Source organism: Vanacampus margaritifer, chromosome 7, assembly GCF_051991255.1.
Source record: "Vanacampus margaritifer isolate UIUO_Vmar chromosome 7, RoL_Vmar_1.0, whole genome shotgun sequence".
In the NCBI taxonomy this organism is placed as follows: Eukaryota; Metazoa; Chordata; class Actinopteri; order Syngnathiformes; family Syngnathidae; genus Vanacampus; species Vanacampus margaritifer.
Genome location: NC_135438.1, coordinates 558,852 through 586,096, shown reverse-complemented (window position 1 = coordinate 586,096; position 27,245 = coordinate 558,852). Strand labels below are relative to the sequence as shown.

At 47.8% G+C, this 27,245-nt stretch overlaps 1 protein-coding gene across 1 annotated transcript in view; it reads right to left on the bottom strand.

The window, feature by feature from the left end:
* usp34 (ubiquitin specific peptidase 34) overlaps nucleotides 1-27,245 on the bottom strand; it is a 48,428-nt gene that overhangs the window by 8,386 nt on the left and 12,797 nt on the right. Inside the window, exons 15-66 of the mRNA XM_077571040.1 lie at nucleotides 26,335-26,696; nucleotides 25,775-25,989; nucleotides 24,737-24,855; nucleotides 24,035-24,162; nucleotides 23,848-23,937; nucleotides 23,157-23,252; nucleotides 22,918-23,000; nucleotides 22,511-22,665; nucleotides 22,167-22,280; nucleotides 21,967-22,066; nucleotides 20,725-20,887; nucleotides 20,520-20,646; nucleotides 19,214-19,364; nucleotides 19,027-19,127; nucleotides 18,437-18,655; nucleotides 17,970-18,098; nucleotides 17,779-17,898; nucleotides 16,517-16,600; nucleotides 15,993-16,079; nucleotides 15,707-15,907; nucleotides 14,295-14,377; nucleotides 13,509-13,549; nucleotides 13,267-13,391; nucleotides 12,400-12,552; nucleotides 11,865-11,969; nucleotides 11,027-11,082; nucleotides 10,392-10,696; nucleotides 9,362-9,525; nucleotides 9,196-9,261; nucleotides 8,600-8,746; nucleotides 8,189-8,245; nucleotides 8,035-8,112; nucleotides 7,847-7,941; nucleotides 7,157-7,329; nucleotides 6,934-7,069; nucleotides 6,782-6,860; nucleotides 6,445-6,498; nucleotides 6,264-6,359; nucleotides 5,974-6,038; nucleotides 5,793-5,868; nucleotides 5,672-5,719; nucleotides 5,283-5,348; nucleotides 5,111-5,191; nucleotides 4,944-5,029; nucleotides 4,273-4,441; nucleotides 2,964-3,038; nucleotides 2,737-2,888; nucleotides 1,506-1,659; nucleotides 1,393-1,437; nucleotides 923-1,027; nucleotides 588-735; nucleotides 216-520 (exon numbers count right to left, since the gene is read on the bottom strand). Of these exons, the coding sequence (XP_077427166.1) occupies nucleotides 216-520; nucleotides 588-735; nucleotides 923-1,027; nucleotides 1,393-1,437; nucleotides 1,506-1,659; nucleotides 2,737-2,888; nucleotides 2,964-3,038; nucleotides 4,273-4,441; nucleotides 4,944-5,029; nucleotides 5,111-5,191; nucleotides 5,283-5,348; nucleotides 5,672-5,719; nucleotides 5,793-5,868; nucleotides 5,974-6,038; nucleotides 6,264-6,359; nucleotides 6,445-6,498; nucleotides 6,782-6,860; nucleotides 6,934-7,069; nucleotides 7,157-7,329; nucleotides 7,847-7,941; nucleotides 8,035-8,112; nucleotides 8,189-8,245; nucleotides 8,600-8,746; nucleotides 9,196-9,261; nucleotides 9,362-9,525; nucleotides 10,392-10,696; nucleotides 11,027-11,082; nucleotides 11,865-11,969; nucleotides 12,400-12,552; nucleotides 13,267-13,391; nucleotides 13,509-13,549; nucleotides 14,295-14,377; nucleotides 15,707-15,907; nucleotides 15,993-16,079; nucleotides 16,517-16,600; nucleotides 17,779-17,898; nucleotides 17,970-18,098; nucleotides 18,437-18,655; nucleotides 19,027-19,127; nucleotides 19,214-19,364; nucleotides 20,520-20,646; nucleotides 20,725-20,887; nucleotides 21,967-22,066; nucleotides 22,167-22,280; nucleotides 22,511-22,665; nucleotides 22,918-23,000; nucleotides 23,157-23,252; nucleotides 23,848-23,937; nucleotides 24,035-24,162; nucleotides 24,737-24,855; nucleotides 25,775-25,989; nucleotides 26,335-26,696 (6,432 nt within the window). The remainder of the gene's footprint in view (nucleotides 1-215; nucleotides 521-587; nucleotides 736-922; nucleotides 1,028-1,392; nucleotides 1,438-1,505; nucleotides 1,660-2,736; nucleotides 2,889-2,963; nucleotides 3,039-4,272; nucleotides 4,442-4,943; nucleotides 5,030-5,110; nucleotides 5,192-5,282; nucleotides 5,349-5,671; nucleotides 5,720-5,792; nucleotides 5,869-5,973; nucleotides 6,039-6,263; nucleotides 6,360-6,444; nucleotides 6,499-6,781; nucleotides 6,861-6,933; nucleotides 7,070-7,156; nucleotides 7,330-7,846; nucleotides 7,942-8,034; nucleotides 8,113-8,188; nucleotides 8,246-8,599; nucleotides 8,747-9,195; nucleotides 9,262-9,361; nucleotides 9,526-10,391; nucleotides 10,697-11,026; nucleotides 11,083-11,864; nucleotides 11,970-12,399; nucleotides 12,553-13,266; nucleotides 13,392-13,508; nucleotides 13,550-14,294; nucleotides 14,378-15,706; nucleotides 15,908-15,992; nucleotides 16,080-16,516; nucleotides 16,601-17,778; nucleotides 17,899-17,969; nucleotides 18,099-18,436; nucleotides 18,656-19,026; nucleotides 19,128-19,213; nucleotides 19,365-20,519; nucleotides 20,647-20,724; nucleotides 20,888-21,966; nucleotides 22,067-22,166; nucleotides 22,281-22,510; nucleotides 22,666-22,917; nucleotides 23,001-23,156; nucleotides 23,253-23,847; nucleotides 23,938-24,034; nucleotides 24,163-24,736; nucleotides 24,856-25,774; nucleotides 25,990-26,334; nucleotides 26,697-27,245) is intronic.

Here is a 27,245-nt window from a genome sequence, read left to right as displayed (position 1 = left end):
TGCCAGATGATTTCGATGTTTAAAATGGACGACTTTTTCACGTCCGGAGACATTCTCGCCATTCCATGTGGCTTTTGCAAACCGATGTCGGTCGGGGCTACATTTTGGATGTGGTTTGAACGGATCAATTCAAACGTCACACAAAAGTGTCCAATTTACTTTTTGGTGCCAAGCCCCCCCCCCCCCCCCCCCGGCATGGCGAGGACGGCGCGTACCTGGAAGAGGTTCCACAGGTCCATGAAGTAGAGCGAGAACATGAGCTTCTCGGTCTTGGAGATGAGGCAGTACGTCATGAAGCTGAAGTACTGCACCAGCTTGGTGGTGCCGTGCACGCCGGCGTCCACGTAGAGTTTGGCGCGGCCCAGCAGGCCCAGCAGGAGGTTGTACACCTGGTGCAGAACGGCCGTGGTGTCGGGCGACAGCGGCAGCTCGCGGGTGGGCAGGTGCAGCGAGCGCGTGGAGCGGAACATCTGGCGGAACGAGTTGCTGGGGATCAGCGACACCAGCAGGTACGCCGCCGCTGAAAACAAAGGGCTTGGGTGAGACATTCACCCGGCTTTGGGCCGGGCCGGGGCGGTCCCACGTACAGGTGCGCACGCGGGGGTAGTTGTGGGCCAGCAGGAAGCGCTCCACCCAGTTCTCCATGTTCTGCAGAACCCAGCTGTGGGCCAGCTTGTTGCGAGGGGTCTGCACCGCCAGCCAGTCCAGACACTGCGACGGGTTGTACTCGATCACCTGAGCAGAACATTGTTAAATGGGTCGTCCTACGCAAGAGGATCGGGCCAATGAAGAGAGAAAAAATAAGTTGGGCAGGATTCGGACTAATCCTGCCAAACTTTGACTTTTTTTTTCTCTCTCTCTTCACCGGCCCAAACCTCGATTGCTATTTGATAAGAGTGAGACGGTCGCATTGTGATTGGACCTCCCAGATCCTCTGCAGGATGTACGTGGTGAAGGAGGGCATCCCCGGGGGGCCGCCCATCAACTCCATCAACATGGTGAGCAGCTTGAAGAAAGGATTTGCGGCCTGGACGGGCCACAAGCACAAAAGCAGAACAAAACCGTTCACATTTGTGCTCGGCTTTGTCAGCTTGCGAGCGGGTTCGACCGGTAAAGCGGCGGGACAGATGCGACATTTGTTTGATGATTTTTAAAAACGAGATATTGAAGGTTTATCATAATAAACGTAGGTTTGTGTGAAGGCCACAAGTGCAAGCTCTCAAATTTGGGGGGAATTTTCTTTCCATCCGCTTCAGATATCAACTTTTTTTAGTAGGCTTTACAAAACGGTTGAATTTCCAGGAAAACGTCTGGTTTTCGGCATCATTCGAGACAGGCACGTTTTGGCAGGCGCTTCAGGCCTTAACGGGTTCAGGTGCAAGAAGGACTCACCTCGGGCGTGAGCTTGGCGATGGAGGTGAAGAGCATCGACACCATCTGCCGACAAACACGAGTCAGCCAAAGTCAAAAGAAGAAGAAAAGCATCCGGCGCGAACGCCACGCACGTGCTCGGCCAGGCGGTTGTTGTAGCGGCAGAGGCTGAAGATGAGGTTGCACGTCTGCCGGATGTTGATGCCGTCCCGGATGTGCTGGAACAGGAACGGGAACCCTTTGCCGCCCGTCAGCGCCGCCATGTCGCTCTGGGACAGCGTCAGGTGCCTGCCGGGGCGAAAGGCAGAGGGCTGGCTAAGATGGTGACCTTTGACCCCAGGGGGCCTCGGGGCATCTCACACCCTGCTGACTTGGGCGAGAAAAACAAAACACTTTCTCCACAAATACAAAGATGGCGCCACTTCTGGACTAGAAGCCGCGCTAGCGAAGTTGAGGGCGTTCGCGCCACACGAAAGCCGCCGCAGGTGTGTTGATGTTAGCGGACCAGGATCCCGCTACTTTCTTTTCCACAGCCAGGGTGCAAATTGTCTCGCTCTGGTTCTGTGTCTCCTACTGCATTTGGGCCGACTTGCACTTCCTTTCTAGAGCGCCCCCTTGTGACGGGACGGCGAAGTGGCACCTTTGCAAGAGCCGCAGGGTCCAACGCAAGTGACAAAAGTCGCGGCTTGTGGTCCGAAAGTGACTCATCACGCATCAAAAACAACGTATTTGGATGTGGATACAGAGACGGCACTAATCTACGATTTATTTATGCAAATAAATCTTTCAAATTTAAGGAATTGATGGGAGTTTTCCCGCCTTAAAAAAATGTATAAAGCCCATCATGAAATATTACCAATTAACATGCAAATTTTTAATTTTTTTATTTTTAAAGGGAACGCGAGTACAAATGAAGAGGAAGAGATATTTTTTCCAAACCTAAATACAGAAGCAAACAAAAAGATGGAAGCATTTCAACTCAAGGTGTCCGTTTGTGGAACTCATCTCAGTTCATTTGTATTTTTTAAAAAATCTATAAAAGCTCAATGACGGGAAAAATACATTTAGCGCAAGGTCATGCTATTGAATCATTTAGTTTGTTACCTTGACAGCATCTCGACTGCTCATCTACTTGGCGTTCATTATGATTTTTAAATGTTTTTCTTTTTCAATCAGGGGCAGAAATCACAAGTTTTACTTCTTTCTTTCGTTTTTAAAGAACGAAAGTCATGTTTTCAATTGAATTGAAAAAGAAAAAAAGAACCCCCGCAACCGCACCCCCCCCCCCCATATCTGTATTAAGATTGCATTAATGGAAAGGGAATATTTGCGGGTTGGAAGGCGATGGCGTTTGCGGCCTCGTACCGCTCCGAGCGCGACTGCTCCACCAGGAGCGCGATGAGGGCGATCATCTTCTCCAGGGCGGCCGGCCGGTACTTCTCCTCGGCCAGGGACAAGATGTCCTCCTCCTCGTCCTCGTCCTCCGCCTCCTCCTCCGACAGAACCTCCACCTGCGGCTGGGGAGGGAGAATCCAAAAGAATTGCGGTCAGCGCCGCTTGTTGCGCCGCGATGGCCGCCGCCTTCCACTGACGTTCTCGGGTCCTTTGGTTCCCATGTAGAAGTGCACCATGATGGAGATGGCTTGCAGCGACAGCAGGAATTGGCTCTGGGGGCGAGGAAAAAGAAAAAGAAAAAAAAAGGGGGTTCCTTGTTTTCAAAACGCAACATGAATCAGCAATTTGCTAAATTCAACATCACAATTAAGAGTCTTTTTTTGCTGTTGCCATTTCAAAAAAATATACAAAATGGAAAGTTGCAGGTAACAAGCGCTTAACATTGTGAGAAATAAAAAATACAAAGAAAGCAATTTGCCGGCAACCAGCGGAGGGTGCACCGCGCCGACTGCCCCACGCCAGCTGGGATAGGCTCCAGCAACCCCGCGACCCTTGTGAGGAAGGTCAGTTTGAGATGCTACCAAGTAATAATAAAGCCATTAACTCTTTGACTGCCAAAAACGTTAAATAACGTTTAGTAAAATCCTATGGAGGAGTGCCAAAGACGTTAAAAGACGTTTGTTTCAAAACCGAGGTGAAACTAACCATTTTCTATTGTTGCTTACTGAAAAACGGAATAAGGTAGAAACAAACTTTTTTTTCTAATGAAAGATGAGAGTCCAATCTTTCATTTGGTAGTATGTGTGTTTCCATAGTCCAAACACATAATTTTCTGTGGACCTTGAAAGATCAGTCAAAATGCTTAAATCGGCTGGCACCCACGGCATCCCTTTTCTGAAAACGTCTGGCAGTCAAAGAGTTAAGGGCTGAGTATCGATTCCAATTTCCTCAAGCGATTTGATCAGTTCGATTCCATTTAGATTTTCTTCAACTTGATTCGATATTGATTAATTATAGAACAACAATCAAGGACATGATAAAAAAAAAAAAGAAGCTCCACAAACATTAAATTCCAAATTAAATTTTGCAGAGGCAGAAACTGGTTAAATGATTGAGTTTACTAATGAAAGTAACACGCGTTAAAATCGCCACACAAACATTGACGTCAGCATGGATTGGAACTCAATAAATGGAAATTTAAAAGATTCTGATTTGTCTTTAAGTGCAAGAAGTCACGGCTTTCCTAAATGTAATAAAATACTTTTAAATTGATGTGAGCAGGACATTTCAGATCAAAAAATGGCCTTTAAAATTCTGTTTTCTTCTGAATTTATGGGGAGAAGCGATATTAGAATAATCGATTCGTGCTTTAATGAATCGATATCAAGCTGGAAAAGGAAAATCGGCAATTCTATTTTTCAAAACCGTCAGCTCTCGTAATGAGTACGTTTGATTGATTGACACCCTCTGGACCCCCACGCGAGTACTTCCTCCCAGGCGACCCACCTCCTCCTCCCCCATCTTTGCGAACTCGTAGAGGAAGGCGAAGTACTCGGTGAGATGTTTGCTGTGAGGCTTGACGCCGTGCTCCATGATGGACAGCAGCGTCTTCACAAAGCGGGTCACGCACGAGCGGCTGCCGATGTCCTCCACAGAGCCGTCCATGTCGTCCGACCTGCAACGGGGGGGGGGGATCATCCGAGATCAGGTCAAATAGGTGTCATGGAAAGCCAAATGAGGATCTGCGCTAGGAACGCGTCGAGCGTCAAAACGCTTGCAGTCTACGAGAAGTCAACGAGTCAAAAGGGACCCGGTCCAGAAGTCTCGTCCAGGGATCCGCAAAACTGGCCCTAAAGTCCCTCATCCCTGGAGATATGTAAATAAGAAGCATTCCTACAAAGTTGTTTTAGATTCATTAAACAAATTAAGCAGATAAAATAAAAATATTCAAAATGGGTCAGAGTTCAAATTTTGAAGTTGTCAGAAAAGTGTCAAAAGTGACTCTAAAATGTCTTTGGAATGGCCACAAAAAAGTCAGAAAATGAAAGAAAAAGTTGAAAAAGCAACTAGAAATGGTCCAGAAACAAACGACGATCCATTTTTTGTGCCCCCCCACCCCCCACCCCCCCGGGTCAAGCCGCAGCTGGTGTCCCCGGTGAGAAAGCAAACAAACGCACCCGTCCTCCATTCCCGGCTGCAGGTAGAGGTGAGCGTGGACCGGCCGCAGCCTCTGGATGACGTGGATGCATAACCTCTGGAACATCTGGCCACAACAACGAGGCACTCAGAACATGTCGACAGATGACGATGATGATGACGATGAAGATGATGATGATGAAGGCACCTGTCTGACGATCTGATTGGGGCACTTGATGAGGATCTGCATGGGCCACCAGTTGTCGTCTGCCATCCGGTCCAGAAACCACTGACGGGGGGAGACGGACGGACGGACGGACGTGCTCAGCAGGGAGGCAACAATAATAACGGCAATCATTTGTGTGTGCGTGCGCACGCACCTCGCAGGCACCCTGGCTGTTGTTGAACTGTTTGGTGAGGAGTTCAATCCACTGCAGCATGGTGGGCTGTGTGGGTCACACACACACACACACACACACACACACACACACACACACAACACACGACATCCCCTTTACTTTTGAATTTGGACGTGTACTATGGAGAGAGCAAAATGGCTTCCCTGAAGTTAAAATGCTCAATAAATAAATCGCTGTATCCTTAATTTATTCCTGGACTGTCGGTTAAGCCTCAACACGATTGCGCTGCGGCTCACGACTGGGATGTTTTTTTTTTTTTCCTGAGTCGTGAGCCGCCGCTTGGTGGTTTTGCGTCCTGAATTTCAGACGCGCTCCAGTCAAGTGTAAAGCAGTGCGTCGGGTTCAATGACCTTTTCCTTGGAGTGAATGAAGGTCTCCAAGACGAATGACGTACTGAGCTGCAACATGAAAGCAAACACGGGCGGAGGTCAGCGGGAAAATGAGCAAGTGAAGAACACGCACGCACGTTACCTTTGCCGTCATGAGGGAGACGGCTTTGGGGTCGGGAAGCGTGCTGGGGATGCTGCTGCACAGGTGCCACATGAAGCTGCGGAGCCACGACATGCAAACACAAGCGCGTCGTCATCATCATCATCATCATCATCATCATCGTCGTCGTCGTCGTCATCATCATCCTGCTGCCGACACTCACCCAAAGTAGGTGTGCTCAAATATGTTCTTGTCCTGGAGGAACTGCATGTTGTCGTGCCAGATCCACTTGAAGAGAGACACGGACGTTCAAAGGAGCAACATCACAACATTTTGTTCAAAACCGAAGTCAACCCGAGCAAACGCAGACGCGGCGCAACACCCACGTAGGAGCCGCAAATCAAATACGATTTGAAATTCTAAATTAAAAATGGGTTTGAATCATTTCATAAAGCTTAAAAACATTCAGATGTTGGCAATTAGCAACTGTGTTCCAATCAGGCCAACTCGTACCTCCAGCAGGTCCGGAGAAACGTCAAAAGAAAACTCCTTGGCGTTGTCCTCCTGAAGCTCCACGCGCTTGTAGAACAACATGTACGCGCTGTGCGTCTGGCACACACACACACACAAGATGGCGTCACCCTCACGTCTGCGCAGACGCAGCACAAAGTCGTTCGTCAAAGTCGTTCCTCACCTTCTCGAAGGAGAAGTCCATGAACTTGTCGGTGACCGAGTCGTAGGTTTTAGTCTGCAGGACAAAAAAGTTCGTTCCCGTTACTAAAACAATTATTATTATTTTTTTTTAAAAGGACTTTGTGATAAAATTGCATATTATTGATATTAATAATGTTTTTTTTTTTAAATGAATGAATTATGAGTTCTGTGCATCCCCAGTTATTGCACTGCAACAGATTTTATTTCGCATTAGCATCAAGCAAGAGGAAGGACGTGCACATCCGCATTGCCACATCCAATATGGCGGCCACATCAGCGTACAGTACGACTGGGCACGTGCGCGTGATAGCTCTTACCGTCATCTCTCCGCCGAAGCACTCGGACGCCAGCTGTGCCGAGTCGAAGGGCTTGACTTCGGCGTCGTTGAACAAGTACCTGCACACACGCCGTTTTCAAAACGTGCCGCCAGCGCGCGAGTGCGCGAGCGAGCGCGCGCCGCGGTCCTCACCACTTGTTGTTCTTGTACGCGTGGGGGTTGACGATGTCTCGTATGAAGCTGTAGTAATGGCCGCCGTCCGCCGTGCCCGTGTGCACCGTCACGCCGATCAGGTCGTACTCGGAGCTCTCGCACGCCTTGGACTCGCCTTGCACGCCGTCACGCAAAACATGCACAGAAAATCAAAACAACGCAGTCCCAAAAGAGTCGAGACGCACGAGACGCACGCACGCACCCTCTTTGCGCTCTCCTTTGGCCATGAGGAAGTGTTCGGTGTAAGGCGTCATGTCGAGCCGCAGCGGGAAGGAGAAGTGCGTGTTGACCTTCTCCTTCATCATGGTCACCATGTTGAAGGTGTAACGCATCGTGTTGAAGCTCAGGATGCCCGGAAGCTTCTTGAAGCAAGCCCTGCGTGCGCGGCAAACGCAAACGGGCTCAATGAAAAGAAGGAACTCCAGAATTGAGCAAGCCGCACTCGAGTTTTTGATGAGGAGATTAAAAAAACAAACGCAACCTTAGACACCATTTTAAATGATTTGGATCATAATAAATACAAAAATAATATTACAAATTTATTTGTATTTTTTAAGATTTCATTTTTATGACCAATAACATTAATTATTATATTATATACTATACATTATATTTATTAAATAAATAATTGTCAATTTCATTAATAAAATGTTGACACCTGACCGTATTAATAATAATAAATGTAATAATTTATTATTATTTATCAATTAATAATAATGAATGAATGAATGAATATAATATTCATGTCAAAATAATTTGGGATTGTCTGCAATCTTGATCATGTTAATGGTTGGTGAGCTGGATTAAAAGACCGCACTGGAGTATTTGGATGAGGATCAAACCTTTTTTTTTAAATCATTTGAAATGAAGACAATACTTGCTTGCTTTGTACCTTTTCTCTGCGCGAACCTTCTTCCCGCAGTGCGAGCACGTGTACATGTTGTCGCCCTCCAGCGTGTCTTTGATGGTCACCTCGTCCAGAGACTCCTGAGAGCGCACACACATCATCGGCAATGTTACCGAACGGGTTATGCGGGCGGGCGCGCGTTTGCGTGAACCACGGCGGGCGGGCGCGCTCACGTAGATGTTCTTCATGTCGGCCACCTGACACCTGACCGTGTAGAACTCCTCCACCGTCTGACTCACGTGGTCGCAGTCCTGCAAACGACCACAGGATGGCGCTCAAACGTTTCGCCGTCGACGGAGCAAATATTGGCAATGGCGTCCCACTCACCAGAGAAACAACGTTGTTGGTGATCACGCCTCCAAACAGAGTCTTCACCGTGTTCTTCTGTGGGGAAAAAAACAACAACATGATGATGGAGAAAAAAAAGGATGAAGGGGAAAGAAAAGGAAGAGAAGTAGGAGAGGGAGGACACAAAGGAAGAGAAAGAAAAGGTGGAAGAAGAGAAGATGGAGGAAAGAGGAGTACGAGGGAGAAGAAAAGGTGGAGGGAGTAAGGAAGTGAGTCGGAGGGGGAGTCGGAGGAGGAGTCGGAGGAGTCGTCGTCGGAGGAGTCGTCGGAGGAGGAGTCGTCGGAGGAGTCGGAGGGGGAGTCGGAGGGGGAGTCGGAGGGGGAGTCGGAGGAGGAGTCGTCGGAGGAGTCGGAGGGGGAGTCGGAGGGGGAGTCGGAGGAGGCGGGTACCAGCTCGTGCGACATCTCCTCGATCTTGGTGATGAGGTCGGTGAAGAACTCGGTCATGTCCTTCTGCTCTCCCGTGTTGAGCGGCTGCTTGTCCATCGTGTACGTCTTGCAGAACGGCCGCGGGTTGTACGCTTTCCTCTCGCTCTCCTGCGCACGCACACACGCACGCACGCATCCAACAATTGCATCATAGGCACAGATAGACCCATACGTGAAGCCAATATTCATTTGCCAATCTTGTCTTAAAGCATGCTTTTTTTTTTCAGACTTTTCAAAATGCCGTTTTTTCATCTTCGACATCCATTAAATTTCTAAGAAAATGTTCACAGAGAACTCTGCTAAACTTTTTTTCCTTTATCTTGACACGCCCTAATCCTCTTCTGTAAAAAGCATCTCTTATAAAGTCAATTGAAAATTGGAATTAATCGCTCCTTCAGATTCAAATGGTTTTTTATCGGCCATCCGATTTCAAACCAAAAAAAGGCCCAAATGGATATTTGTCAAAATGGTGGGTCTATCTGTAATCGTGGGACCCATGTTCAGCATTCTTTCAGCCAATGGGAGGCCTTTCCACCCTTACGACGTGCACGTCTCACCATCAGGTACGTAAACATCTTCTGGAGCTCCAGCAGGGTCGTCTTGTGTTTGATGTCCTCAGCGTACTGCGCCACGTGCACAAATTCTGGATTTAGGACTTCAATTCTGAATGGGGAGGAGGAGGAGGAGGAGGAGGAGGAGGAGGAGGAGGAGCAGCGGGCCCACCTTGGCGGTGAAGACGGCCTGGCGGGCTTCGGGGATCATGTAGAGCTGCTGGATGGTGGACGCCAGGTAGCAGGTGGCGCCCAAGTTGGTGAGGCCCACGAAACGGCACTCGGCGCGGACGTCGTCGTGAGGCCAGTAGTCCCACTTGTACGGCGCGTGCGACGCTGACGCCAGCCAGCGGCAAAAGTCAGTCATCAAGTGTGCACATGCAAGTCAGTCATGGATTTTTGAAAAACATTGGAAATCTAATTTCCGTGGAAAAAAAAAAAAAAAAGTCTGATTTTAAAAGGAGGAAATTAAAATCTGCATCATGTTCTTGTAGCAAAATCTATAAACTCATTTGCTCCCCAAAAAGTATAAATACGTTCTATTTGAAATGTTTTAAGTGTCCCAAAAACGTATTTATATGTTTTTTAATGTTTATTTTTATTTTTTTATGCTTAAGCATACAGAAGGCTTTGATGCAGCCAGAAGAGAAAGTTTGAAGCAATGGTAGTTAATAGACAAATGACCAGCAGGTGGCAGCAGAGCAAAAGAGATCAACCAGGGCCTGTAGTAGAATTTATTTTTTTTTTTTAACTAATCATTTAGTCACAGTTCTATATAGATTTGTGAATAATGATGAAACTTAGCTATATAATACTGCTAATTGCTACAAGATGGATACAAATAGAAATATATTTTTTCCTGATGAAAGATGAGACTCAAATCTCTATTTTTATGACGAGAAAAAAACAAAAACAAAACAATTGTGGAAAATTCAGATCGTTTTTTTTTTTCCGGTTACAAAAACAACGTGAATATTGATTGGAATTGAAAATCGAATTTTTAAAAAGAAAAATGAAATAAAAGTTGGATTCTTCGAAATAAATTGTTTATATTTATTGTTTGGGATCGATTTTCTAAAAAAATAAAAAATAAAATCAGATCAGATTTTTGGGGAGGAAACGATTCGGTTAGATTGTTGTGCATAAAAGTCAGAATCCGACATAAAAAAAAAAAATAAATGTTGGCCTCATTCTGTTCTCACCCTGCATGTGCTGCGACATGACCCAGTTGTGCAGCAGCCGGTAGTTGTCGGCCGAGCCCTTGACCGTCTCCACCAGGAGGTCGTAGGCGGCGGCGCGGGCGGCGTGCGACTTGCACTTGGGCTGCGCGCGGTCGGCCAGGCTGGGCAGGAGGAAGAGCAGGTTGTGCACGTCGCGCAGGAAGTCCTGGCCCTCGCGCGAGAACTTGAAGGGCGGCTTGTGCTTGAGGACGCTGGTGGCGAGCCGCAGCAGGCCCGTCAGCCCGTCGTCCTCCACGCTGCCGTCCTGCTGGTCCAGCATCTCGCGGCTGAGGCGACAAAAGAGCAAAAGGCGACGCTCGCTGGCCGCTTCACAGCTTTCGGTACATTTGCGGAAAACAAAGTGGGGATGGCAGAGCCGTCACAAATGCAAAATTCAATCACACGCGCACAGAAACGGCTTCAATACGACCCAAATTCAATGACTGGTAAACATTGGACAAGGATTAGAACAATGCATTCTGGGAACGTTACATCCGCCAAACGGGTACGTTCGCAACTCGTCCACCAGGATTTTACCGATCCGGCCCGCTTGGTAGTACATTTGAATGCATGCGAGCATAAAAGACACGCGTGTGTGTGTGCGTGTGCGTGGCCACCTTCGTATGCAGTCTGCCAGGTGTCGTGCCAGGGCATCCAGGTCCAGCAGGGTGGTCTGCTCCGAGCCCGCCAGCCACAGACGGGGAGAGATCACACGTCAGTTCAAACGCTCGCCGGCAGCAACAGACGGGCGCCGTTCGCAAGCGCGCACGTGTCGCAGCTCAGCGTAAGGCGGGCCCGTTCGTTTCACTTTATTGCTTGTGCCCAACACAAGCAATAAAACAATGTCTTGCATTTGGGGGGGGGGGGGGGGTCCTCAGACAAAAAATCATCAAAAAAGAATCTCATATCAAACAAACACCAAAAGAAAACCGAACATTCAGCAAAAAAAGACAAAACCTCTCAGACACACCAAAAAACAATATTCAGACAAAAGGAACCTTCACACACACAAAAAGGAAGAATCAGACTCCTTAAAAAAAAAAAAAAAAACATACTCATGCACCAAAAGAAATTCTAACATACAGCAAAAAAAATTAAAGATTAAAAAAACAAAACCTCTTGCTTCAACACAATAAAAAATTCTCACACACACACTGATCAAAAGAAATCTCACACGAAAACCCCGTCTACAAATGGAACAAACTTCTTCCATACAGCAAAAATCCTCGAGACAAAAAGAACCTTCGCAGCGCGCGAGTCTCACGCTGACCTCGCACGCAAACGGCAGCAAAAACAAAAGGAAAGAAATGAACTCATTCACACCCAAAAAGACTGAAACAAGGACAACAACTGGACTCATTCAGACCCCCCCTCAAAATAATACAAAACAAACCCCCCCCCCCCCCCCAAGAAAGAATTGAAATAGGTCGCGCGCCGCGTGTGTGTCGTCCTCACCTGGCTGGCGTCCTTGACGTGGATGTTGTCCACCAGTTTGCACAGCAGCCAAAAGTATTCTTTGCAGCCGCTTCTGAGGGGGGGCTCGTCCTCGTACTCCTCCATCTGAACACACGCACACCCGAGTCGTACCTTTGCTATCCACCTGCTGCAAACGCATCCAAAGCCGCTTTCATTGTCCCATTGATCGATCGATCGATCGATGATGTCAGCGTTTACCGCAATATCGCGACAATTCATCTGTCGACTCTTTTCTCTCTTATTGATAGCATCAGAAACGTCGCGCCGCCTTCTGGCAGCCGCAAAAGTCAAGTTCCAAACGCTCTTGATAAAAGCAACAAACGCTTGAAACGTTCAACTCATCTTTTTGTTATTTGCTGTCCTTAGTCGTTAATTGCTGTTCATTTTATGAAAGCATTATTTGAGATTTTCCAATCGACCGTGCGCTTTTGTTGTCTTTTTTGTGTTTTGAGGCGTAGAAAGTCGGTCGGTCCGCCCGTCCGTCCGTCCGTCCGCCCGCCCGACGTGCACGTACCCTGAGAGGTTTGACAGCTTGCGCGTCGGGCAGAAACTTGAGCAGCGTGGAGGCGGCGAGCAGCAGGAAAGATCTGTTGATGGATTCGCCGCCTTCCAGGCCCGACAGCGACAGCTTGTAGAGGCCGTTGCACGCCTCGTGACGCACCGCCGGCTGCAAGCGGAAAAAAAAGGGGGGGGGGCTTCATTACACTGAAAAGGTCCGTTTGCAGACTCATCCCGTCATTTGGGATGTTTTTCCTTTTTTCATGCAATTCACTTGGTGGCTCAGAAGATTTCCTGCGTCCAACTTTAAACTCAACAAAGCCTCGATTGCATCATCAAAATAACTTCACCGGCGACATTGCAGTGATTCTCAAAGACGGACTCGACGACGACGTTGCCATCAACACTTAGACTGACATTTAATGTCGGCCATTATGGGGAGACTGAATAAAGAAATTATCGACCAACTGGCCGATTGTTTTGGCAGATGCTGAAAGGGCAATAATCGGCTGATTATAATCGGCGGCCGATCAATGGGTCGGGCCCTAACAGAAACAAAAAAAGAATAATAATTGAAATCAAGAACTGACAAATCGAATCGAATTGGGGCTTGAGTGAATCGTCACATCACAAATTCCCTCAGCTGGTTTACGAAGGTGCGCTTCCAAATGTATTCCGGTACGATCACTATTTAGTCCGTCACGCTAAAGTAACTTGATTACTTTCAATGACTTTTGATCGACTCCAAAAGCAGTGATGTTGAATTACCACAACAACTTGTGCTCTTTTTGGAGCGCTGGCTCGCTCGCTTTCCCCGAATGATAAGCTGGATGCTTTGGTGCAAGCATGCGTTGGGCCGAGCGGGACGACGGGGCGCTCTTACCTCGGGCACCAGCAAGGTGAGTTTCCTGAGCCAGTCGTGCAGACGCTCGCTGTCGGCCAGGCTGGACTTGACGGACGACGAGCAGTGGGCCCAGCTCACCAGCAGCCACATGGAGTAGTGGGTCACTGGGGGGGGGGGGGGGGGGACACACACACACACACACACACACACCTCCAATCAGCTACCGCAACATTTAGCAGCACGGCTACAAAAACTTCGCAGCAACAAACTGCACGGCTCACCTTCATGTCGAGACCTGTGATCCGACTGGGCCTTCAGAACTCTGCAGCACAAAACATCAAATCAAATTCATCAATATCATCCGCCGTCACAAGATTTCATTCAACGCTCAACTCTCTTTTTAGAAAAGGGGATGATGTGATGTGACGGTCTGGTGTCGCGCTATCAACGTATACAAAAAAAAGAAAAGAAAAGAAAAATCACACAGTATTGATTTACCCTAACATTCGTGATCATTTCAATACAGAACTGGACGACGGCGCATTACTATTTTATTTTATTTTTTAAGAGGGTGGGGGGCAATATTCAGGAAAAATTTGGAAACCTGACCGAAAAGTATTGGCACAAGCACCCGTCTGGCACGCTACGTAAATTTTGAGCAAAAAACTTGCAAATCTGCCACTTTATAAACTTGCAACGTTTTTTTTTCTCAGAATAATGCCCCCCCGCCCTCTAATAAATATATATTTATACCTGGCCCTAATACGCCGTCATAGAATAGTAAGATTAAATCTAATGTTCAGATTCAATGAGCCGTTTTCTCCCTCTTCCGAGCTGCTTTTTTGTTGTTGCTTTGTTGAGCTTTAGCAGCCACTTTGTACACGCATTGCTGCCACCTGCAGGCACGGAGTGGAATAGGCACGTTCCAGTATGAGGCATGGCAGCGTTTAGGCATGGCAGCGTTTAGGCATGGCGGCGTTTAGGCATGGCGGCGTTCAGGCATGGCGGCGTTCAGGCATGGCGGCGTTCAGGCATGGCGGCGTTCAGGCATGGCGGCGTTTGCCCACCTGTGCGCCAGGTTGTCGTAGGTGTAGGCCACGTTGATGAGCCGTTCGATCAGGTTGGTTCCTTGGACCAGGCTGAGGAACACCTGAAGGCACAACAAGACCAAAGTTGGACAACAAGTTTAACAACATTTCAAACATTTTGGCGCAAAAAAATGGCCAGCATCAACTTGTTCCGAGAGCAGGTGTGCAGTCGGGCTGATACATTGCAATTATTCAGACAGGAACTTTAATTCAGTAAAGGGCAATTTATACAAAAATAAAAAAAATGTGTAGGAGTCATTGCAAGCGATGTTGCCCTTTTGATAATTATGCGGTGCTACAAAATAATACATTTGTGACTTTTATTATGAGATTCATTTCAAAACAGTCAAGCTATCAGCTTTGTAGCGTTCACAACAAAGTCAAAAAGTTTGCCTTTTACCAACTGCTCATATTGCTGGAAAAAAAAGAAGAAGAATATTAATGTTGTCCAACAAATATATTTTTTTTATTCTAATTTGACTTGCGCGGCTAGCTTGCTTGTTTTGTTTAGATGGCTAATTGTTAGCTTCATACATTTGATTTAAGTTGAAAATAAGATGTAGTGTGGCCATTTCTAGAAAGCTTTCCATGATAGATGTCCTAAATTATAGACCATAGTAAATAATAAAGAATAGATATTGCATGCGTTTCAATACACATTTGCATCCGTCAATGACCTCTAAAGACTTACAGAGCAAACGAGAAGTGTTAATAATATTGTCCTTTCACACTGCAGCATTTCCATCTTTTTTGGAATGGCCAACGAGCTTATTGGAAAGATAGCAAATTGCTCCAAGAACTCATTCAAACAAATCGGATATCGACATGTTGATCATCTCAAAATGAAAAGCAGTTGGTCGTTCATTATCCACTAGAAATGTTATGTTCATCTTAATTGTTCCATTTAATCAAGTCCAATTCTATTTGATCCGAACACCTTGAGCTGCTTTTGCGCTAAGCGAACTCTCGTCAAAGAAAGCAAATCCCTTCAGCGGTGACGGAAGACGACGAGGGACAACGTTTGGCAGAATTCAGACTTCGTTCTCAGGAATTCTCGCTTTAAAGTGAGAATAATCGTAGCACTAATGAAGTCAGAATTCTGAGAATAAAGTCAGAATCCCGTCGGATTACGGCCAGTAAAGAGAGAAAAAAAGAGTTTGTCAGGATTGCCACTGAAGCGCTGGTGCCGTTGGCGCGATGCACGGTCGGTCAATCGAAATAAAACAAAAGCTAACACGCGCCTCCATTTTCACGTCTGCTCCTCAACTTGCAACGCGAGCCAATCAGGCTGCGGCCAACTTGCAACGCGAGCCAATCGGCGAGCACTTGCGGGTGCAACTCAAGCGCAAGCACGAAAAGGTCACGAGACGGACGCGATCAAACGTGCTCACCTCGGTCAGTCTGGGGATGTGCAGACTTTTCCCGTGCTCCACGGCGGACTTGCGAGACTTCCCGGGCCAGGCCCGCTTGCGCTGGCCGTCGGCCAGGCCGGACCAGGAGAAGACGTCGTGGTAGGCCAGGTCCAGGTCGGCCGGGTCCACGGCAAACTGGCAGATGAGCTTCAGCAGGCAGGCCAGGCAGTCCAGAAGCCACTGGACACAAAGCGCCGGCGATTGGGAAAAAGGCTTCGGGGGGGCCGAGACGGACGGGACAAGAGACTTCCTGCTCGCGGCTCACCACAGTCCAGGACTCCTGCTCTCGGGGCTCCAAGATGGCCGAGTTGAAGATCTCCAGCAGCAGCTGCAGGCCTCCGGATGAAACAAACTGGCGGAGGGCAGAAAACGATCAAAAGAAGAGCGAAGAAGGATGAGCACGAAGGAAGGAAGGAAGGAAAAAAGATGGGAAGAAGACAAAGCCACTGATCTGTATGTAGAACTGGATCGCCAAGAAGCCGCCATCTTAACACAAGTGGGCCGATATTAGATTTTGCGGTATGATGACCGTCAGCCAAAATATTGCGGTGCCACGGTATCAAAACTGCGGCTCTAAAATATATAGAAATGTTGAGCGATATCAGCGGCTCAGGCTGGAGGTGGCCACCTCGGAATTTTGTACCCAGGAAAAACCCTGGCTAAGATGGCCGCCACGCGGCTTCAACGGCTGGCGTCGGCTCATCCGGGTATTCGTACAGATCAGTGGGCCAACGGCACACGTTTGTGACCGTGCGGACTTCCTGGCGTCCATGCCCGGTTTTTTCTTACCTTGCAGCTCCACGAGTTTTTGCTGTTTTCAATCTGGTCCTCGCAAGAGTCGTCAGAGTCGGGGTACAAGTCGCTGTAGCTGCCCTAAACACACACACACACACACACACACACACACACACACACACACACACACACACACACACACACACACACACACACACACACACACACACACACACACACACACACATTAAGGTGGGATGAGCTGAAAACGGAAACGTGTCATGTCAGTGAGCAAGACCCGATTTACATGAATGACATCATCTCTTCTCCGCCTATGATTTGGCAGCAAGGCCGGGCAAAGATCCAGAGCCACTTTCGAGCTACGTGAAAACATTTGCTCTCATGTCAAGTTCAAAAAGGGCTGACGGACTTCAGATTTTTTTTCTCTCCTGTTGTCGGCGCCAAATTGAGGACCGTCGATGTCGGCTAATCGATGACATCATTGGGGGTGTTTCAATGCATTTGCTGCTACTGTCAATTAATAAATAAGGGAATGCTTGACAAAAATGTCATTTGCATGGGAAATTTTCTTGCCTGTTGTTTTAGAAGATTGGTCTGTCTTTGCGACCCTGAAGCTATCTAGGATTGTGATTGGCCACTGAGTGGGTCTGGGGGTGGGCGCGTGTGTGCGTCATGGGGGGAGAGAAAGAGAAAGAATAAAAGGAAAGGAAAAAAGAGAAAAAACTAAACCGAAGAAATTAAAAGAGGAACGGTGAGAAAAAAGAGAAAAGACAAAAAAGCAAGAGAATGAAAAATAAAACAGAGCAAGAAAGAAGAGTGACAAAAAAAGTAGCAAAGAGAAAAAAGATACACAAAGAAAGGAGGGAAGGAAAAAGTGAGAGAAAAAAGAGAAATAAGAAAAAGAGAATTAGCATTTGAATGGGATCCTCCCTTCACTTTTAGAATGAGCGCTAGGCCAGCGATGTGATAAACGGAAGCATGTGTTGTATTTAAACATACGGCGGGTGTACGTCTTCTTGTCGTAACTTTAGTTTTACAGTTAACTCCAACTGGGGTGACATTAAACCGCTTAAAGGACGTTCGGCGGACAACAAAATAACCAGAATAACATACGCTACGCATACTTGCTAGTTGCTAATGCTACGTAAGAAAAATGGTGCCTTCAGGCTACTTTGACAGCGTGGGAAACTTCGCCTTTTTTTGATAACGTTTGGAGGGGAAAATTAATTTGGCCGATGTTTGAAGGCCAATCATCGGCGGCAGATGAATGGGTGGGGCGTCCCGTCTGTTCTCACCGTGGACTCCCGGTGGATTCGCCTGTTGGGCTTCCCCAGCGCTTCGATGATCTCCAGCGCGTAGAGCAGCTTGTGGGCACTTTTGATCCGCAGCAGCTCCTTCCAGCACGGCCCTTCGTCCTGCAAACGCAAAACGTCGTCAACACGAAGGCACGGCGTGGGCCCCGCCCCCCTCGCCACCAGCCGCTGACCGTGCCGTCGTCCGAGATGCTCTGGAAGGCCTGCAGCATTTTGGGACACGTGGGCAGCAGCATGAGAAGTTCCCAAACGCGGCGGGAAAGGTTCTCGGCGTGCAGGTGCAGTTCCTCGCTGCGGGCCGTCTGCGGGCGCAAACACAAACGCCGGCAAGCGGCACACGGACGCACAACAAAAAACAACAACAAATGTTTCTCTCGTTCGGGACATTCGGTCGGTCGGTCGGTCAGAAGATGACAAACGATTGTCATGTTGCTTTCATCTACGATTGCACATTTGGACAAATTGTCCCAGAAAATATTGCCATAAATGATAATATTGATGTTCAAATAGCATTTTTCAACTAATAAGGAAAACGGTATAATGATGCAATTACACCCTTCAAAAGATCAACTTTTCATTCTTGAACTTGGAATTATAAAATGCCGCGTATGAGGAGGTGTCTGCGTTGGCGGCAACCGACCTCCGGACTGTGCTGGTGGACGCCGTCGGGGGCGGGGCTGGGCGCTTTGAAGCAGGCCAGCATCTCCAGCAGGTCGAAGAGCGTGGTGAGGTGCGGCTCCTGCAGCAGCAGCAGCATCGGGATGTGCTCCTTCTGCGGCGGCGGCAGGCACGACGCCGGCAGCTGCACGCCCTCGCCTTTGCGCTCGCGCCGCGGCGCTCCCACCGACACAAACACCATCTGCCGGCGGACGGCAACAAAAGGAAAGGCCCGCCAGGTCAGGGATTTCCGTGGGTGGAAAGATTCCAGAATGAAATGCACAAGCAGCAAACGCTTGTCCGTCGCTGCATTGCGGATGTTTCATTTCTACTGTTGATTTGAAATTTTGGGGGGAAGCAATTTTCCGCACCGGGATCGATGACTTAATACAATTACAAATGGAACTGCTTTTCCTTCCTGTGTGATCATTGACATCCCTCACGAGCATATGAACAAAAGAACTGAAAAACAAAAACTGGAGAAGAAATATTTCATTTGAAAAAAGCCCAGCACGACAAGTGTGACTTCATTTGCCGTTTGTGTCTGCGGTGCCGCTCGCAGCCGTTCCGCACCTGCATGTCTTTGAAGCCCAGCTCATGAAGAGTCTTCTCGTCGTAGTCCGTGGTCAGTTCGTGGCCCGAAGAGATCATCCGGACCGGTCCCATCAGGCCCTCTGAAATCCACATTGCCGGACGTTAAGCACAGCCGTGAGGGCCCCTCCCCCCTCCCACCAATGGAGGGCAACGGCGTGAAGCGCACCTGAGAAGTCTCCCGGCTGCCGGCCACTCTGACCGAACTCTTGCACCTGCGCCTGCTGGTTCATCTGCTCCTTCTGCAGGTTTTCGTACCAGTGCGTCACCTCTGCGCGCAGGTCCGCCACCTGGTCGCTGGGGTACATCTCAATCGTCATCTGCTTACAAAAAAGAAAAGGGCCATCATTTTTCAGAGAATTCAACATGTTGGAGGGGGACAAAAATAAAAAATTTAATCTGTAGTGACATGACGACTTCTGATTTATTTATTTTTTTAAATCGAGTTGCCTATCAATTAATCCCCCCCCCCAAAATAAATAAATAATTCCACTAAGGTTGAACATGTGTTGAATTCAGTGGATTTAAATACTTATTGTTCCTTATCTTTTATATTACACAAACATAACAAAATTAGCCTTTGCTAAACGATGAACAATCGCGATTAGCATTAGCCCTGAATAATCTTCCGTTTCCTAATTGTGTTGACGGCAGTCAACGAGTTCCGGCTGTATTCAAAACTTCCGCTTCTAACTGGTGGTGGTAACCAGGGTTATTAATAGTTTTGGAATTTTCATTTGAGTTCGTTTTGAGCTTTGTTTTTTTAATTGAATTTAAATTAGTTTTCAGGGTGGTTCTGTTAGATTCTATTAGTTTTAGTCATTTAAAAAACGCTTAGTTTTAGTTAATGTCAGTATTTTATTTTGTTTTTAATGTGTATGACTTGTGCACAGAGGTGGTAAATGGCGGTTCAGAGAGTAAAAACCCTGCCACAGTTTGGCTTTAGCCATTGATGCTAGCTAGCAGTTAAATGAGCACCATGGGAGCTAGCTAGCTAACACCTGGGATTAAAGCCAAACGGTGACAGGGTTTTGACTTCCTGGACCTGCATTTGCCACCTCAGCTTGTGCGCAATATTTAATAAACACTTTGGGAAAATCATGAGAAAAGTAAGTCATTTCTTAGCTAGCGTTGCATTTCCAGGTCATCTGCAGGCGCTCTCCTATTGGCTGCTGCGAGATGACGTCACTTCTGTGTGACACTTTCAAACGTCCTTATTCCGGTTGTATAAATATTTTTAAAATCAGCCCCAAAGATGCATGAAATTAATGACCAAAGACATTTTTGCTATAATTATAGTTAGCTTTGTAAACATAAAATGTACTTTGAGTTAGTTTTCGTTTTAAAAAGAAAGGATTTTTGTTTTTATTTTTAACGAAATTGTTGTTTGGAGTTTTTTGGGTTCGTTTTGGTGACCTAAAATAACCCTGGTGCTAGCAAAGCAAAAGAGAAAATCAAGCGCCAGGCGAGTGGACCTTGTCGGGCAGTCCGGCGGGCTGGCAGACGATCCTGAGCGGCAGCGACTGTTTGTCGCTGAGCGCCTTGAGGTGGCTGCTGATGCCCGTGCCCTCGATCTGCCACTGGCGCAGGTGGTAGGCGAACCTGCATGGGAGGAAGGACAGAGGCACGTTGAGGAGGGGGAGGGGGGGGGGGGGGCTGGTCACGAGCGGCCGACGTCACCTGCGCCTGAAGGCCTCCAGGTGCGTCTTGAGCATGAGCAGGCCCCTCTCGATGCTGGTCAGGCCCGACTGGGCGTCCTTCTCCAGGTTGGCCGACGCCATCAGCAGACTCTCCATGCACTTGCGGATGAACTCTTGCTCCTTCTCCAGGCCCGTCTTGCCCGCTGGACACACGACACGGCAGACGGCGTCACACGCTGCTACATCAGCGCGGACGTCCGTTTAAGTAACAAAGAGTCGGGTCAAATATTCATTTGTCATCGGCTAACTCATTTATTGGAAACAAAAGGAAATGAGTGAAAACAATTGCTGTATACTTGATTTAACTCTTTTTTTATTTTTGGGATTCATGGCTAAAACAGGTCAGATAAAATGTCTTCACTTTTATTACGTCCTCATTAACTGGCAGCCATTTTGACTGAAGCAACCCCCTTCACTCCCAGCCGTTTGACTGGATTTGGACTGATTTTGCAAGGCCCACAGAATATTGTGTTCTATTGCTGTAAAAACATGAAACCTACCAAAAGAAAGATTAGTCTCTTGATCTTGAAAAAAAGAAGTATATTTCAATCCGTTTATGTTTTCATCATTCTTCACAAATCTGTTTAGAAATGGGAGTAAAAGAGCTTTTTTTCAACATGTGCCTGGTTGATCTCTTTTGCTCTGCTGCCACCTGCTGGCCGTTTGTGTAATAACTACCATTTCTTCAACCGTTCGTTGCGAGGCTGCACCAAAGCCTTCCGTATGCTCGAGCATCCAAAAAGTTATTTACACATTTTTGGGGAGCAAATGAGTTAATTGAATGCAATTTTAAGGAAAAACGCTACATTAGGAAATATAGGGCTTTATATAATCTGTCATTGTCGTTGCTAAAATGAAAGAAATTTCTGCTATAATTAGTTTTAAAGGTAAAATGCCATTTCATTTGCTGCTTTTTGAAATCTCCTGTTTTTATTTGGCAGAAATATTTGATTTTTAGCCTTAGAGTGAACTGAAGTCATTTCAAATGCAATTTCATTTGTTTTATTTTATTTTGATAACATTTTAGTTCAATAAATCTACGCTTAACTGCTGAAATGAAAGTAAAATTTACGAATGGGCCTAAAAAAAACACCCTCATCGGTTGAGCCCTAAACACGGCCGGCAGCGACGAGATCTGGAATGTTCCCACGGCGCAAGCGAAGCCCCAAGACGGCTCCCGCGTCAGGCTCGCGGCCCAACGCAGGAGCCGCCGGCTACTAACCGTTGATGTAGTAGGAGTTAATGTACTGGATGGCGGCGCGGCTGATGTCGGCCGACTGAGCTCGGAGGGCGATGCCCCACAGCTGGTCCATCCCGCACAGCTGAACGACGCGTGGAAAGAGGAGAGAGAGAGAGAGAGAGGGCGAGCGAGCGGTGAGCGGCAGTGCGTGATCGACCAGGACGGGACGACACGGGACCGACCTCGCAGCTGGCGGCGTTGTCCAGTGCGCTGGTGGCCAGCCGGGCCAGGTTGCAAAGGTGCTGGAACAGGTTCAGACCCGTCATGCTGATGGTCTCCGGCTTCAGCTGAGGCATCTGGACCAAAAAAAAAAAAAGAAGACATTTTCCTATTTGATAATAAGAAAAATGATTCTGCCATTGTTTTCACGTATTTGCTTTTTAGAAGAAGCCTCGCTCATTCATTCATGACACGATTCAATTGATTCCGCTGTTATTGGAAATCCATTCGTGTGGTGTTTCCGACTTGCGCAACGTTGTCTTTTCCATTCAGCGAGCGTCGGCACGAGTAGCGGATTTGGCGGTACCTTCTCCAGGAAGAGGTGCTTGTACGTCTCCATGCCCATGGCGTGCTGGTCCTTGCTGCGCACCTGGTTGAGGAACCAGTGCAGGGCGTCGTCGTAGCACTCGCCGTCCTCCACCAGGCAGTGCCACAGGATGTCCACCTGATCCAGGCTCAGCCCTGAAGGACAAAGACAAAGACGCGTTTTGCACGTCGGCCGCAGACAGACGGAGACAGCAAGGGACAAAAAGACACACAGGGCCAAGAACAGAGAGCTCGCTAGAGAGACGAGAAGGCGGGTAGAAAAATAAAAAGTCTACGAAAAGATCAATGAAGCCAGAGATAAAAATAAGCTGTGGTTCAAAAATGACGGACAGAAAATAGAGAGAGCGCAAAACGTGTTACAGTCGGGTCACGTGTGTGCGTCTTTACTGAAGTGGTCCGGGGATCCCAGCGTGGAGAAAACGCAGGTGAGGAACTGCAGGCGCACTTGCACCTCCGCACTGTGACTGTACCTGCAACGGGGCACAAAGGCGCTTTTGAGTGGCGCGTTCCAAAGCAAAAAGTTGGGCCTGCCCGGCCGGCCATTGGAGGCGCCTGCGTTGGGTTCGAGTGACATTTTGTTTGCTGGTGTGGCGTGGAAAAAAAGTTGGCGGCGCGATGAGACTCACAGCGCATAATTGTGGCGGTGCTGTCGGACTTCCTGGATGTAGTGCTGGAGGTTGTCGAAGAACAGCTTCATCATGTGAAGCTCCTTCTCAGCCCACCTGACGACGAAACACAAAATACTTTCGAGAAATGTTCACAAAACATCACATCCGAATTTGCTTCTTCTTCAATGGTTTCAAGTGCACTTCAGCCCAAAAAAGTCACAGTCGTTTCTGGCCTACACGTCGCACCCGTGTTTGAATGTTAGCGCATAACGAGGGTGCAAATGGTCTCGCTCTCGTTCTGTCTCTCCCACTGCTATAGTGCGCCCCCTTGTGATCGGATGGATGAGCCGCACCTCTGCAGGGTCGAATGCGAGCCAAAAAAGTAGCGGCTTCAAGTCCAGAAATTACACTTGAAAAATAAAAGAAAGAAAGAAGATTACATGAAATTAAAATGTACTGCATGTTAAGTACCATAAGTAAAACTGGTACAAAATAATAATGTGATACTGAACTTCTACTTAACTCAAGTTTAAACAATGCAGCTGAAAAACAAAAAGCTGCTATCTATAATAAGTACTAAAAAAAAACATGAAGTGTGCTTTTGAAAGCGTTCCATGAAAATGTCTTTGAAAAGTTGAACAGGTCTTCAAACAGCTGCAAGCGAGCGAGCGAGCGAGCGAGCGAGCGAGCGGTCTCGTGCGTTGCTCACATGGTGATCCAGTGCGTGTCGTAGCTGGATCCGAACTGCTGGAAGGTGCCGAAGAGTTTGGGCAGGAGCTTCAGCGACACCACCACCGACCTGAGGGCACACGCTAACGGTTAGCGCCGCGCGGTTGCCGGCGGGTCCCGTCGGGTCGGGTCCCGTCGGGTCGGGTCCCGTCGGGTCGGCTGCTCACCGGTGGTGCGCCAGGTTGTCCAGGCAGCCCTCGATGAAGCGCATGCGGATCTGCCGGTCGGTGAACCAGCACACCAGCGAGCACAGCAGCTTCTCCGCCTCGTTGATCAGACCCTCCGACAGGTGGCTCTGGAACGCAAAGACGGCCGCGTCACCGGCATCCGTAGGACGGCGCGCGCAAAATGGTGGGCAAGACCGTCGGCGAGGAATCCGAACGCATCGCGATGAATAGGAAATACTTTTGACGGGATGTTGGATACATTTGATTTTTTAGAAATAAAATCAGGAAGAAAAGCCTGATCACAATCACAGCTCAGCTGTTTTCAGAAGCTGAGCTGTGATTGGTTGTTACCCGAGCAACGGCGACGTCAAACAACCCGACTTTTGGAACACGTGCTGCTTTTCATTTCGTCACATGACGACGGCGATATTGTGGCAGTTTGAAGACGGCGCCATTGGATGGTTCCATCCGACCTCCACCGCAAATAACAGGTGGACATTCCGCCGGTAACGAGCGATTGTTTCGTTTCCCAGCGTTTTGCTGACCAATGACAAGAAACTAAAGGACGGAATAAGCACGGGCAGATAAAAGTGCCTTTTTGTGTGAACGTCACCGAGGTGAGTTTAACCGCTCACGCATAATTAATGAGCCGTGGGCGCGGTTTGCCCCGAGCGTGGAATTTTTGGGAAAAAGTCAGCGTACGGCGTCGTCGTCTTGCACCAGATCCCACAGCAACGTGTTGCCCTTCTTGCAGACGTTGTCCAGGTTGACGTCAGTCAGCGCGTGGCCACCCGAGTACTGATGCTTGTGCACGCTCGGACCTGGTGGACATACGAGGAAAAAAAAATAATCAAACCGCTGATTCTCAAACATCAGAATTTATTTTCTTTTTTTACAAATGGCGTCTTTTTCCTAAAAGTCACCGCGCGTGTGCGCAATGCTGCTTGTCGCGGCGTTTTATTCACTCGCAGGACAGAGACATTTTATTGACGGTCCTTGAATGACCAACTACTTCTTTAATTCCATTTGGACTGAAGCAACCCTCTTCACTCTTGGTCGTTTGACTGGATTTGGACAGATTTTTTCAAGGCCCACACAATATTGTGTTCTATTGCTGTAAAAACGTGGAAGTGACCAAAAGAATTCATTCATCTGCAATTCGCATTAGGATGGAGCCAAATGTTATCATTATTCCCAAATGTGTTTAGAAATCCGCCTGATTTCAACATGGCCCTGGTTGATCTCCTATACTCGGCTGTCACCTGCTGGCCGTGTTTTGTAATAACTACCATTGCGCTTCAAGCATTCTTTTCAGTTCAGAGGCTGCAAACAATCATAAGTAAATAATAAAAAATTGATATATGAATTTTATATTTTTAATTCATATAATCTCTATATCTATAATTAATATAATTGTTGAATTAATGTAATTCAATTGTATTATATTTAGGTTGATGTATTTTATATAAAAAAATAATAACCATACATTTTTGTGAGCAAATGAGTAAATATAAAATAGCTTCTGGGAAAGCCTCCACAGTTACTGCCCTTGTACATCGTTTAAGCACAAACACAAACTGCGGCGCAACACGTGTAGACGTCACAATACGCACACGTATATATTCTTTATCCTCGGCAACAACAACAAAAAGGAGCAATATTGCTGTAGCGGTGACGGGCATTTGTTTGTGTCTGTATGACAAGCGGCAGATTGTTTCTTTCCATCCCGCCGGATCTCACCTTGCACCAGGTGCTCGTGGTAGATGGAGGCCAGGTTGGGGAGGTGATGCTGCAGGTGCGAGCTGAGCTCGGCGTGCGAATTGATCTGGACCAGCTCCTCCTCGCAGCCCGACTCCTCGCCGTCAAAGTCGGCCATGTTCTTCTCCGACTTGGCGCTGACCTGCGAGCTGCTGCAGCTCACGTCGTCGGCGCTCAGCATGTCCTCCACCGTGGGCCTAAAGACCCCGCAAACGTTTCGCAAACAAAACAACACAGCCGCTGGTCAACATTTTATCAATCCATCGCATTTCCATTCACAAAAGTTCCGTCAACAGGGCACAACTGCGCTTATGCAGGGATTATACGCCACCATGGCATTAGGTCATCAGATTCGGGGGGGAGAGATTAACCCCAAGACCCCCACGCCCCAAAAAAGCCTGATATGCTCCTCCGCCCAAAAAAGAAATAAATATTTGTAGCGTTGCAAAACAGACAAAAACCTCAATACACAAAAAACAAAAAGAGCAACAAGAAGAAAAACCCGCTGACAAAAGCAAACGAGGGCGCTGGCGAAGACTTGCCCTTCATGGTGATGATGATGACGATGATGATGGTGGTGATGGTGATGATGGGGGGGGCCGATGAAGCGGCGGCAGTTGAAGATCTCTCCGCCCATGGCCTCGCCCAGGTAGTCGGCAGGGCGTGTGGGGCGGGCCGGCTCCTGGGCCCCCCCCTGGCGGGGGCTGCCGTCGGGCGACTGCCCGGACGAGGACGCCGCCGCGCACGTGTCCATCATTCGCATGCGACTCTCCAGGGAGGTGGCGGCGGCGGCCATGATGGCGGACGTCTCTGGGCTGAAGGGGTGGACCTTGGGTTTGGCGCCCTCGCCCAGAGCCTCGCCAGCCTTCCTCTTGCGCGACTCCGCTTGCCCCCGAGGGTCCTTCTGACAAATGAGGGGGGGGGGGGGCGTCAGTCATGTGACTTGCAGTACGTCAACAGAACATTTTGGCTTGAAGGTCAACTCAAAGCAAAAATGTTCTATATGTACTTCATATTGCCTTCTTGGAGTGAAAACTGTTAACTCATTCACTGCCATTGACGTCCCCAAAAAAAAATCCAACTTTTGTTAACTCTTTGACTGCCAGACGTTTTCAGAAACGGGACGTCCCCAGTGCCAGCCGATTTTAAGCATTTTGACTGATCTTTCAAGGTCCACAGAAAATGTTGTGTTTGGACTATGGAAACACACATACTACCAAATGAAAGATTGGACTCTCATCTTTCATCAGAAAAAAAAAAGTTTGTTTCTACCTTATTCCGTTCTTCAGTAATCAACAACAGAAAATGGTTAGTTTTACCTCTGTTTTGAAACAAACGTCTTTTAACGTCTTTGGCACTCCTCCATAGGATTTTGCTAAACGTTATTTAACGTTTTTGGCAGTCAAAGAGTTAAGAGTATGAAAATCTAGAAAAAAAATTTATTGTATATTTA